This window comes from Aotus nancymaae, unplaced genomic scaffold (genome assembly GCF_030222135.1).
Source record: "Aotus nancymaae isolate 86718 unplaced genomic scaffold, 86718_ANA_hifiasm-v0.15.2.pri h1tg000006l, whole genome shotgun sequence".
NCBI classification, from domain to species: Eukaryota; Metazoa; Chordata; class Mammalia; order Primates; family Aotidae; genus Aotus; species Aotus nancymaae.
In genome coordinates, this window is record NW_026988417.1 from 3,341,730 (window position 1) to 3,354,200 (window position 12,471).

General features: G+C 61.9%; 1 protein-coding gene across 1 annotated transcript; it reads left to right on the forward strand.

The window, feature by feature from the left end:
* Positions 1-4,104: 4,104 nt before the first annotated feature.
* MSANTD1 (Myb/SANT DNA binding domain containing 1) lies at positions 4,105-12,054 on the forward strand. Its single transcript, XM_012466833.2, has 3 exons — positions 4,105-4,488; positions 8,080-8,355; positions 10,942-12,054. The coding sequence occupies exons 1-3, from the start codon at positions 4,169-4,171 to the stop codon at positions 11,180-11,182; spliced, it is 837 nt and encodes a 278-aa protein (XP_012322256.1). The 5' UTR covers positions 4,105-4,168; the 3' UTR covers positions 11,183-12,054.
* The last annotated feature ends 417 nt before the right edge of the window (positions 12,055-12,471 follow it).

Sequence of the window (12,471 nt, forward strand, 5' to 3'; positions counted from 1 at the left end):
GTTGCTGTGCAGGCTTGCTTTGCTTCATGAGAACCTAGACCTTGCTGAGCTGGAGTCTTAGGAAACAGTCTGCTAAGTACTTCTCCAACGGGGCAGAAACTGTCCCACCAGCTAACATCTGACGTTACGGAGGGTCCCCCAGGCAGCTGCCAGCAGGGACAAGCCCTGTGCTTTCTGTAGCCAGAGATGAGGAAGGGGCCCCAGGGCTTGGGCCTGGCTAGGTGCCGCAGCAAGGGCCCTCACAAACCACAGTGCACGTGGTCTTCCTGTCATACTCAGAGCTGCTGCAGCCTTCGTGGTCAAGTGACATCAAAAGCTTATATGGCATACACAAGCCTCAGGACTTGGCTCATGGCACTGGAGCAGGTCGTCAGGCCCGGCACAGAGGTGAGCTGTGTTCTCCCAGGGCCCATCACCCTTCCACCTCCTTGGCCATTGGCACCTGTGTCCCTGGCCCAGCTGCACCCGGCTACTCCCCACACAGCTGGTGTGTCCCACCTCTGGTGTGGCCTGGGCTGCTGTGTGTTCTCAGGGCCTGCCACATCTGCTCTAGCTTGTTTTTCTTTCTGAACCAGCACCTTCTCCAAGAAGCCTCTGCTCAGCTCAGCAGGGATGCTTCCTTCTGAGCTCTGGCCGAGCCTCTGGGGAGCCTTGGTGGTCGGTGGTGTAGTCATCGTGGGATGCAGATGTCTCACCCACCAACCTGCAAGAACAAGAGCCCTGTGGCTTCCTCTGGTGCAGGGCATTCAGTAAATGTGCCGAGGTCCTGTCTGGTTCTGGCTAATTGGCAGGGTCATCTCCACCCATTCTTTCCCTGCTCTGCTGTGCGTGCCAGGAGAGATGGGCCCAGTCGGCCAAGGGGGCAGCTCCTGCTGCCTGTTCTGAGGCACGTGCGGGGGCCCCCTCCTCTGAGTAGGGATAGGGAGCACTTGGCCAGAAGGATGTGGATGGGCCCAGCCAGGTACAATTCTCCCTGGTTGTTCAAAGCATTTGATGTGGGGCATGCCACTTGAGCTCCCCAAGTCTGTCTCCTCATAGGTGACACTGCTCCAGGGCCCCCCAGTGGCCTCTGAGACCTGGTTGCCTCAGGAAAATGGAGCACTGCCTTCTCCCTGGTTCAGGTGTGGGCAGCCAGACCCTTGGCACACTGAGCACACTGGCATGGCTGGTAATTTCAGAAAGAAAAGGGGCCGGGTCCAGTGGGAAGGAGTGGTGAGCCCCTCGTGAGTGGTCTTTGCAATCCTGGCGCCACGGCAGAGATGCCCTCAGCCTGCCCAGGATCGCCCCTGATTTGGGCCCAGGACTCCATGTGCTTCTCTGCCTTCACCCAAGCTCCAAGCTCCTCAGCTGCCAAATCCCCACCCATCTGCACAGGCTGTGCTCACCACTGCTGCTCCTGGAAGGTGCCCCTTGGTGGGATGCCCACCTCTTCTGTAGTCTACTGTGTTGGGGAGTCCTCCTGCCCCCACCCTTGGTCACTTAGTCCCCATGTCCTCCAAGTGGGGCAGAGAAGCCACCCAGAAATGCTGAGTGGGATGAGAGTCTGGTTGGGCCCCGCCTCAGGGAGCATGCTCCTTGCCTGAGCACAGCAGGGCCCCAGCCCGTGTCCCAGGTCTCCACCATGGACAGCTCCTGCCGAGGCCTGACCTGTCCCTTCTCCCGCAGGTGCTGCTGGGTGGCCAGCCCCTGGCCCTAGGAGACCCTGCAGCGACCGAGGGTCCCAGCAGGCCAGGCAGCAGTGCCAAGGTACGAGCCCTGCCCCCCAGCAGGGGACAGATGCAGGGACCTCCCAGGCAGGGGCAGCTGGGTGCCTGGTGCTGCCATCTGCTGTCCTTGGAGGTCACTGTGAGGGCTGTGCCTCAGGAAAGGCCGCGGAGCTTGCCCTGTCCAGGGCCTCCCGTGTGCATGGCGCCTGGGAAGAGGGGGTTGGAGTTGAGCCTTTTACCCTGGAAATGCTGCCTGGAGGGTGGTGCGGGTGTGGGGAGGCACCCTGCCAGCCGGGGCGCTGCCTCCCTGCGCCCAGTGGAACTCGGGCACGCAGGAGTGTAGGTGCCTCCTCTAGAGCTGTCGGGTGGTGCCCCCAGCCCACTGCCCAGCACCTGCCTCTTCAGCCAGGACAGCAGGCCTGACACTGTGTCCCCAGCAGCTCCAAGGCGGATTTGTGGAACGGTGTAGGGGTCAGGTAGGCGCCCCATGACCACCCCAGCGTTCGCCATGCTGGGTGAGAGTCAGGTCCTGTTACTCCTGTTGTAGAGGTGAGGAAACGGAGGCTAGCGGGGAGGACATGACTAGGTCCACGCTGAGTCGCTACAGCTGCAACCCAGGACACATTGCCGGGCCCCCATGCCTTTTTGCCTACCCCATGTGCCATGTGCCGGGAGATGCCAAGAGATGCTGGGAGCCAGCCCCACCTCTGCGCTTGGAGTCATGGCTCTGGAGAGGGCATTCGGACAGGTCCCCAACCTCACTGGAGCAGGCCAAACCCTGTTCCTGAGGAGCCGGGGCTTCCTGGAGGAGGTGGGCCTTCTAGTCACTCCATCTACAGCCACTCCGTGGAGCTCTCTGTGCCAGCCCCCAGCACCGAGGGCTGACCTGGCACAGTGCTAGGCAGTAGGGATGGTGTCTCCTGAGGCCCAGAAGGAAGGGGCTGGACTAGTCTCATGGGGCTGATGGTAGGGCCAGGCCTTGACGAGGGCCCAGTATAGGGGTGCAGAGCCCCCTCTGAGTTCCTCACACATCCCTGGGGCCCTCCCAGTACTCTTCCTATCCTGACTGCAGGCAAGAGGGAGCCCCAAGCCGGCCTCTCCACACTGGGCACCCACAGTGGGGCCGGGCACCCCTGCCATGCCCCTGCCCTTTCCTTCCCCTGAGCGCCTCAGCCCCACCTCTGAGCTGCCTCAGAGAACAACAGGGGCAGCGGGCAGAGGCTGAGGTGCTGCCCCACTCCAGGCTCAGCTCCCTTCCTGGGGCAGCCCACACCTGAGATTCTCCTGCAGTTGGCCAGGCCTGAGGAGAGGAGGTGGGTGCCCACTGTCCCTCTGCTGACCACAGTGGCATTCAGCCTGGAACACTATGCCCAGCACGGCCCATCCTGCACAGGTGCCGTGGGCTCCACGGAGCCCTGCCTGGCTTGCACGTGTTACGTTCTGGGCACTGATGCCCTTGGGCAGCACTTCTCCGGGCAGAACCCCCAGGCCACACACTCCTGTTCCGCTGCACCTGGGGCTCTTGGCAGGCTGCCACCCCTGGCCAGCCTGGGGCATCTCAGTCCCTCAGCCCACAGGGCTTGCTCTGCAGCCCGGGCCTCAAGAGCTGTCTCTGCACGCCGTGCCAGATCTGGCTGCCTATCAGCCCCCCACCTACCCAGGCTGTGCCCTGCCCTGCCCTTGGCTCTTCCTAGGAGTCCCCTGTGGCCTCCCCTGGGCTTGCTGGACTGATTCCCTCCTGTGTCTCAAACAGAGTTCGCCTCTGCTGTCCCTGCTGTCCCTGCCAGGCGGTGCTAGAGGCCAGGGTCTGTGTACCCTGCATCTGCAACTCTGGGCAGGGCCGGGCTGTGACCAACCTGGGCTTCCAGTGTCCACAGACCTGAGGCCTAGGGCGCCTGGGGGCTGAAGCAAGAGAAGCAAAAGGAGCAAAGGGCGGGGTGTGGGCTTCTCATGTGGGCCCAGCCCCAGTGTAGCCTGGCAGGGGCCCTCTGAGGGAGCTGGAGGGTCCCACGCCCAGGACCCCTGCCGGGCCAGTGGCCGGCGTTGGGAGCCTCAGCCTCCCCGTCTCCTGTCCTCTGTGTTTCTCCCACCTCTTGCCCCTTTCTCCTGGCCTGCTCCCACCCAAGCCCCCTCTTGGCCTGCGTGAGCTGGGGCGGCGCTGAGCTGGGGGCCGATCCGCCTGGGCGGCGGCGGGAGACAGGGCCGGGAGCTGGGCCGCCGGGTTCGGGCCTGGCCCCGAGCTGCGATATTGATGGCCCGTCAGTGCGGCCCTGATTCCTGCGCTTTCAGTTAAAAGGTTTCTGTTGTTGTAGCTTATGCAGTTGCTCTGTTGCTATGGAAACGTGACATCAAAATGACGTTTCCCGTTTAAAAGCTTTTAACTAAATTCCTGCCTGTCAGATGTAGGCCCCATTTTGAGCGTGGAGCTGCCTTCGAGCGAGCGCGAGCGGCGCCTCCCGCCCATGGTGCGCGGGGCCGGGCCGGGGGCCTCGCTGAGCGCGCTTTCCAACCCCGCAGGCGCCTCCAGCATGGCAGCGGCCGAGGTGCCCGGCTACCTCGTGTCTCCCCAGGCGGAGAAGCACCGGCGGGCCCGCAACTGGACGGACGCCGAGATGCGCGGCCTCATGCTGGTCTGGGAGGAGTTCTTCGACGAGCTGAAGCAGACCAAGCGCAACGCCAAGGTATACGAGAAGATGGCCAGCAAGCTCTTCGAGATGACCGGCGAGCGCAGGCTGGGCGAGGAGATCAAGATCAAGATCACCAACATGACCTTCCAGTACAGGTCGGCGCCCCTCGGCGTGGGCCCCGCGGGGCTGGTGGGCCCGGGCGTGGTGGGCCGCTCCCGGCTTTCTTAGAGCGCCGAGTCGGAAGGGCTTGTGGGTCCTGGCCTGCCTGTCGTCCTCCACTGGGTGAGACAGGGCCCACGGAAACTGGGTGCGGCCTTCCGTTGGGGAAGTGGGGAAACTGAGGCCCAGCAAGGGCGGGAAGCTGGTCAAACAGCTGAGGAGTAGCAGGGCTGGGGCTGGTGCAGGGCAGAGACCAGGATGGCTCCCAGGACGTATGGGCGGTCTGGGCACTGTCCGGTGGAGGCAGCACCACTCACGGCGGTGCCCAATGATCACACCCTCCTTTCCCGTAGGGAGGCTGCGGCTGCCAGCACCCTCCCCACCACCAAGTCCTCAAGCTCAGCGGGGTTTTCAGGGGCCTGCTGTGCCACTGGGGAAACTGAGACTGCAGGTGAGAAGGAGGCTCCGTGACTGTGAGCATCCACTGAGCCTCTGCCATGAACCCAAGAGCCCCACTGCGGCTGGCCCTAGGGTCAGACATGGGTATTTCCAGAAATCGTCAGAGGCGCAGGACTGGCCAGTGCATGGGCGGGGCTTACTGTGCGGAAAAAGAAAGAGGTGGAGCCCCGCCCTGGCCCAGGACTGCCAGTGTGGGGCTCCCAGCCTGGCCCCACCTCTGCCCCCACCACATTCCAGCTCGGCCCTTCCTGCCTCGGCAACCTGCAGGGAAGGCCGGAGGGGTCTCGCTGGTGTGTTGGAGGGGACAGGTGTGGTCCCACACATCCAGCACTTTAAAGTGCTTGGGGCCCCAGCCCATTAGGACAGGGTCACGGGTGGGGATCCTGGTGGGGTGAAGGTCACAGGCACAGGCGGGGTCACGGGTGGGGTGAGGGTCTTGCAGGGTGTGAAGGTCATGGGCCTGGGTGAAGGTCACAGGCGTGGAGTTATGGTTTTGGCTGTGGGGAGGGTCTTGCTTGGAGTGAGGGTGGCAGCACTAGCTGGAAGCCGCAGGGGGAGAATGGCCCTGTGGACTGCCTGGCAGGGCTGGGCCTGGGGCTGCCCGGAGCCTCCAGTGTCCAGGGTGGGAGGGGCTGTCCTGGGGGCGCCTCACTCAGCTGCTCCATCTCCGGGTCAGGCAGGTGGGCCCGGGGCAGGGAGGCTGAGAACACCTGAGCCACTCATGAGAGAGGCCACCCCCACTCCCCCAGCAGGCGAGGAGCCCGCCTCCAGCACAGCAGAAGGGGAGCCCCAGCTCCCAGCCCTGGCGGGAGTAGGGAAGAGGCCCAGCAGGGCCCCGGACCGACCGCCAGGCCGTGGGGTCTCCACTTTCAGTTGTGTTGATTTGACATTTTCTGAGCCTTGAAGGAGGGGTCCAGGGCCTGGCCCTACCCAAGGCCCCCACCAGGCCCCAAAGCCGGGACCTAGGGTGCTGAGGGTGACCGATGTTGGGTTTGAGCTGCCACCTTGCGACGTGAGGGCTGAGGTGTGAGCCTGGGTGTCTGCAGAATCTTGGTGGGCACAGGCAGCTGCCCACAGCCCCACTGTCCCCACGGCCCCACTGTCCCCGCAGCCTCCTGGCCCCGCTCAGGCAGCTGGTGAGGAAGGGACGCAGAGGGCTGTGGGAGGTGGCTGCGCTGTTCCAGCAGGCTCCCCTCTGACTCAGGAATTCACGGGCACCGCCTCCCCAGCTGCCTCTGGTTGGTGTCTGGCCAGGTTATTCATTATTTATCCTGAAAGCCTCTTCAGAGTCCCAGGGGAGGGTTTCTGTCTCCGTTCCTGGAGGCTGGGAGATGAGGGTGCAGTAGGGTGGGGCCCTCCACTCCAGACCCCGAAGTCTGGGAGGGCCAAGGGCTGTGCCGGTGCACAGCACCTCACGGTTTATGATGCACTTCTGCACCGCAGCCCCTCACAGCTGCCACATTCAGCCTTAATTCACCTAGGGGGAAACTGAGGCCCAGAGCATGAGAGGGACTTGCCCAAGGCCACAAAGTCCTTAACAGAGTTAGTTGTGGCCAGGTGACTCATTCTTTGTCCTTTCCTTATACCCCCAGCCTCCCTATAGCAGAGGCTTTTCTTATTTGTTTTTTTTTAACAAGAGCTCTTTACATATTAAGGCTGTCAGGCTGAAGAAGTCTGAGAGGGTAGCTGGTTCTGTGGAGTGTGGCTGTTGGAGTACAGTTTGGGGACCTCCTACGCTGAGAAGAGGCCTTTTCTTGTTTCTCCAAAGAGTGGGCTGGCTCGAGTAGGGTAGAGAGAGAAGCCTGGCGCAGAGGTCGGGGATGGGCACGGGGCGCCTGCCCTCACACACTCTGTGCTGGTGTCCTCTCACAGCCACGTACCGCCCTGGGCAGCAGCCCCTGCTCACCATCTGGCTGTGCCTGTTTGCTGGGGGCACCTCATTCAGAAGCCAGCTTATTGTTTCCAGCGGCCAATGGCGACACCTGGCAGGTAACAAGAGTAGGAGAGAGGACACGCCCACTCGGAGCACAGGGCAGGTCTGGAGCCCGGCCTTGGGGCAATCTGTCGCTCAAAGTCAGAGTTGGGGGATGGGCTCTGGACCTTAGGAGGTACTGGGTCTGATGAGGTAGAGACCCCCCCGCCCCACCCCCATCTTGTAGCTTCTTCTCTGGTCTGGCCAGAGCTGCCTGGCCGCCCTGGGGCCCTGTGCTCCCTGCCTTGACTTCCCAGAGGGCAGCCAAGGCCCAGGGGAGGCCTGGGGACTTCCCCAGTCTCTCAGAGGGCAGGACCTGTCTGTGGGAGGAGGTGGACACAGGGGAACCGCAGGGGTAATGAGGGGTCAGGCAGTGTGGGAAGGGGCCATCAGGCCCGCCCCGGGGCCTCCGGGCAGGCTGGTTTCCAGTGCTGGATCCAGGCTTCTGCACAGGCCATAGGTTCAACCGGCAGTGGCATGGGAGCCCAGCCTGCTGTTTGCTTTATTAAATCTGCCCTGCCTCTGGGGGAGGGGCTCACTTTGATCATCCCCACGTCATTGATATAAAAACAGAGGCTCAGAGAGGTGAATGAACCTGCCCAAGGTCACACTGCGAGGTGTGGAGATGAGATGCTGACTCAGAGCTGTGGACACTGAAGCCTGGGCTCTCACGCCAGTGGCTCTCGGCCCCCGAGGCATTCTCTCCCGGACAGCACAGTCGTTGTAGATGAAGTCGTATCACTGTATTTTTACGTCTTATGACACCGTATTATTACAATCAGACATCATTACTCTCCCTTTCAAAGTGACTTATTTAAAAAGCAGTATTTGCTCATTGCAGAGAGTTTAGAAACTACAGAAAAGCGAAGGAGAGCGACAGGCTTAGCCCCAAGGTCCCAGCATTCACAGGTCACCTTAGCGAGACCGGGGCGCACGCTTCCTCTTCACATCCCAGCCTGTGGATCCCGAAGCCTGGCTTCCTTCTAAGTCCGGTGTCATCTTGACCCGGAGCCTGGCTGATTTTGCAGGGGAGGCCCTCGCTGGCCGAGAGCGGCTCCTGCCCGTGCCGGCGCGGCGCGCCCGTCTGCCGAGGCCAGGCAGGACGGGGCTGGGACTCGCTGTTTCTCACGCTTGGCTCTTGTGTCTCTCGTTTCAGGAAATTAAAATGCATGACAGATAGCGAGTCCGCCCCGCCCGACTGGCCCTATTACCTAGCCATTGATGGGATCCTGGCCAAGGTCCCCGAGTCCTGTGATGGCAAACTGCCGGACAGCCAGCCGCCGGGGCCCTCCACGTCCCAGACCGAGGCGTCCCTGTCGCCGCCCGCTAAGTCCACCCCTCTGTACTTCCCGTATAACCAGTGCTCCTACGAAGGCCGCTTTGAGGACGATCGCTCCGACAGCTCCTCCAGCTTACTGTCCCTTAAATTCAGGTAGTGTGCGTTCGCTCGTCCTTCTCCAGCCCTGGGTGTCTCGGCCCGCCCCCGCCATCCAGAGAGAGGGGCTGGGAGTGGTGAGGGCGGCGGCAGCCGTGGTGGTCGCAGAGGCTGTGGCTGTGGCCGTGGCCGTGGGCGGCGCCTCCAGGGACAGGCAGCCTCGGACCAGGGAGGACTTTAGTGTCCACAGGCACACCGAGTTTGTCTAGCAGCTCCATCACTTTTGAGCTGCATGGAAAGTTCCTTGACTTCTCTGGCCTCAGTCTCCCTCCTATAAAATGGGGATAAATCAGTACCTTTCTCAGAGGGTGGCTGGGAGCCTCATGGGAGAGGAAACAGCACGGGACCCGGCACACGGAGGGAGACCAAGCCCCAGACCCAAGAACACGCCCTGGCCTCCCTCACCCCACACAGGCCCCGCCCTGCCCGCTCAGCCCTGGGAGGGTGTCGGGCTGCACCTCATCACACTGTGCCGTGGGCATGACCCAGGCCCTCCGCCGTCCATCCCACACCTCACCCCAGGCCTGGCCTGTGCTGGCTGCATGACCGTGCCTGCGAGATGCTCATGGGGCAGCCGGGAGCCAGGCAGCACGCAGGACAGACACCTGTGGGGTGGCCTGGGGAGTCCAGAGAAGGTACTTTCGAGGAAGGGACATTTGGGGTGGGCTTTCAAGGTAAAATAGAAGCTGGCCATTTGGAGGAGGGAACAGGAAGATTGTGGATTTGGTCACAGCTTCTCCCCACCCTGGCCTTCAGGTCTTTCCGATGGGAGGGGGGTGAGGAAGGCGTCTCTGAGGAGGGTCCCCCAGCCGACACCTCCCTTGCCAGGGGCTGCTGCTTGACTCGGGCTTTCTCATTGAGGACCTGAGACAAAAACGCCTTTGCTGGCAGCCGGAAGGAACCAGCAGGAGGCCTGAGATGATGGCTGTTGTTCCCGTGGACTGAGCCCAGTTCCCAGACTCAGCTGCCTGGGGCCTTGCACAGGGCTGGGGTGTGGGGGCTGCCCTCCCTGGTCAGGCCCAAAGTGCTGCTCCCACCCCTGGGGTTGGCCACACCCTCTCAGTTCAGAGCAGAGTGTGGGCCAGGGACGAGCAGGCTCTGGAGCAGGGCCTTGGGGTTTGTGGGTTTTGGCAGCTCCCTGCCCTGCAGTGGGGTCTGCTGAGCTCACAGGTGGCCCCTACTCTAGCAGCAGAGCACTTAGGAGACGTCTCGGGGCTGGGCTGCCCTCACCGCCCACCTCTACCGGAGGTCCAGGGTCATTGGGAGAGAGCCTTGGCCTCTCGTGGACCCACACACTCTGGGCTCCTGTCCTCCGCCTCTCTACCCCAAGGTGTGCTGGCCCCATTTCTAGGCCGCCAGGAGATAAAGGGGTTCACATCCCAGGCCCTTCCTTCTGGGACCGCAGTTTCCCTATCTGCCTAAGGCCAGGTGGAGCTGGCGGCCTCTGGCTTCCCTACAGGGGTCCTGAGTACCCCACACTACCCGGCACCCCCAGCCCAGCCTTCGTCTCTCCTTGGGGGTGGCCTCTCCATCCCTGGGCCCCAATTGGGGCTGAGCCCCCGCCTGCCCAGCTCGGTGGGTGAGGGGTACTCCCTAGCGGGATGTGCCGCTCTGCAGCCCAGAACACCCCAGCTTTCCAGACGGAAGGGGTGTAGGTTGTCCTGGGACCCTGGTCATTGGGGTCACCTGCTAATCGCAAAGGACAGCAATGCCTGTGGGCCTATCTTTCTTCCTTCCTTCCTTCCTTACTTCCTTCTCTCTCTCTCTCTTTCTTTTTTCTTTCTTTCTTTCTTCCTCTCTCTGTCTCTCTCTCTTTCTTTTTTGAGACAGAGTCTCACTCTGTCATCAGGCTGGAGTGCAGTGGCATGATCTTGGCTCACTGCAACCTCTGGCCCCAAGGTTCAAGTGATTCTCCTGCCTCAGTCTCCTGAGTAGCTGGGATTACAGGCGTGTGCCACCATGCCCAGCTAATTTTTTTGTATTTTTAGTAGAGATACGGTTTCACCATCTTGGCCAGGCTGGTCTTGAACTCCTGACCTCGTGATCCACCCGCCTCGGCCTCCCAAAGTGTTGGGATTACAGGCGTAAGCCACCGCGCCTGGCATTTTTTTTTTGAGATGAAGTCTCACTCTTGTCACCCAGGCTGGAGTGCAGTGGTGCGGTCTCGGCTCACTGCAAACTCTGCCTCCTGGGTTCAAGCGATTCTCCTGCCTCAGCCTCCCAAGTAGCTGGGATTACAGATGTCTGGCTAATTTTTGTATTTTTAGTAGAGACGAGGTTTCACCATGTTGGCCAGGTTGGCCTCGAACTCCTGACCTGATCTGCCTGCCTCAGCTTCCCAAAGAGCTGAGATTATAGGCGTGAGCCACCGCGCCCGGCCACCCCTGTTACTTTCTTACTGTCACAGGGGGTGGGTTCTGGCCCCTCCTTTGCACATAGAATATGAGACCCTGAGCGAGTGGCCTGACTCCCTGGGGCCTCAGTGTCCCCACTCGCCTAGTCGGATCGTCGGGAGGGTCCCGTGGGGCCCCCGTGTGCCCAGGCTCTGTGGCCAGCACGTCCACAGCCGCACTGTCCTTCCAGGTCGGAGGAGCGGCCGGTGAAGAAGCGCAAGGTGCAGAGCTGCCACCTGCAGAAGAAGCAGCTGCGGCTGCTGGAGGCGATGGTGGCGGAGCAGCGCCGGCTGAGCCGCGCCGTGGAGGAGACCTGCCGCGAGGTGCGCCGCGTGCTGGACCAGCAGCACATCCTGCAGGTGCAGAGCCTGCAGCTGCAGGAGCGCATGATGAGTCTGCTGGAGAGGATCATCGCCAAGTCCAGCGTCTAGGCCGGCGGGCGGCGGCGGGGCCGGGCGGGGCCGGGCGGCTGGTGGTGCCGATGGGGCCACCCAGGCCGGGCCACTCAGGCCAGGCGGGCACGGGGGCTGCCCTGTGAGCGGGGACCGCCTTCCACCTGGCCTCTGGCAGGATCCCTTCTGAGGGGTGTTTTGAGGACCCTCCAGTCTCCAGCGGGAATGCCCGTCCTCGGACACAGGCCAGGGCCTCCGGGGTTCGCTGCGAGTAAGGACGTCAGATCCACTCTCCAGATCGTTACTATCAGTGACACTTGAAATGGCTTTGATACGAAGTGTATACTCTTTGATTCTCGCCTGGAAAGCACGGTTTGCTTTTGCTGGCTTGGTGAGGACGTCCCGATGGATGGATCCCCAAAATGAAAGCAGGTGGAAACGGGCCGGGGCAGGCTGGAGCTGGGGTGAACTCTCTCCCGAAGGGAACCCCGTGTCCTCCTTCACTGGGACCTCTGCCTCTGTCCTTAAGTGGCCTCTGACGCCTGATGGAAACCCCAGGGGGACTTCCGGGAGGCTTTTGATTCATCTGTTTAGAACATCAGGTGTTTCCACTCCTGCTTAGCAATGACACCAATAAAAGTAGTAACTGCTCGCATGCCCAGCCCTGTTGAATGTTCTAGGCCCTGGAGACGTCACGGTGGATGGCACAAAGGCCGGCCTCACGGAGCTTACGCTTCCCCTGGGGGAAGACAAATGAGTCAGTAGAGAAATGGTTGCAGGTCGTGGTAAGTGCTGAAACGGAGGGGATCGGTCTGAAGACCCAGAGCCAGACATACACAGAGCTGGGAACAGCAGCCACGCAGGGAATCGCCAGTGCGAAGGCCCAGAGGCAGAGGACACCGGAGCAAGCCCCAGGCGCAGCAGCAGGCCGGTCGCCAGCAGCCAGGCCACAGAGGGCCAAGCAGCCGGTGGGGAGGAGTGTTCGTGTTTTTCAAGCTTTTGCGAGTGTTATTGCAGCTCTGGATATGACATCCACAGGGGAGAGGCGGGTGGTGGAGCGGCCGCAGCTGCAAGCTCACCTCACTGCCAGCCGTCCCACCAGGTGCAAACTCTTTCCAGAAGCTCCAGATTTCCAGAAGCTGAATTCTCTATAAGCCTCGTTGGCCGGGACTTGGGCGTTTGGTTGTCCTGGCTGCTAAGGAGGCTGGGGCCAGGTGTGTGTGAGTCATCGCCTGGGATTAGGCAAGCTGCTGCCCACAGAAGGTTCTGTGGCAGGTGGGTCAGCAGGTGGGCAGCATGGTTTGACTCAGGGTTCAGAAATCTCCCTC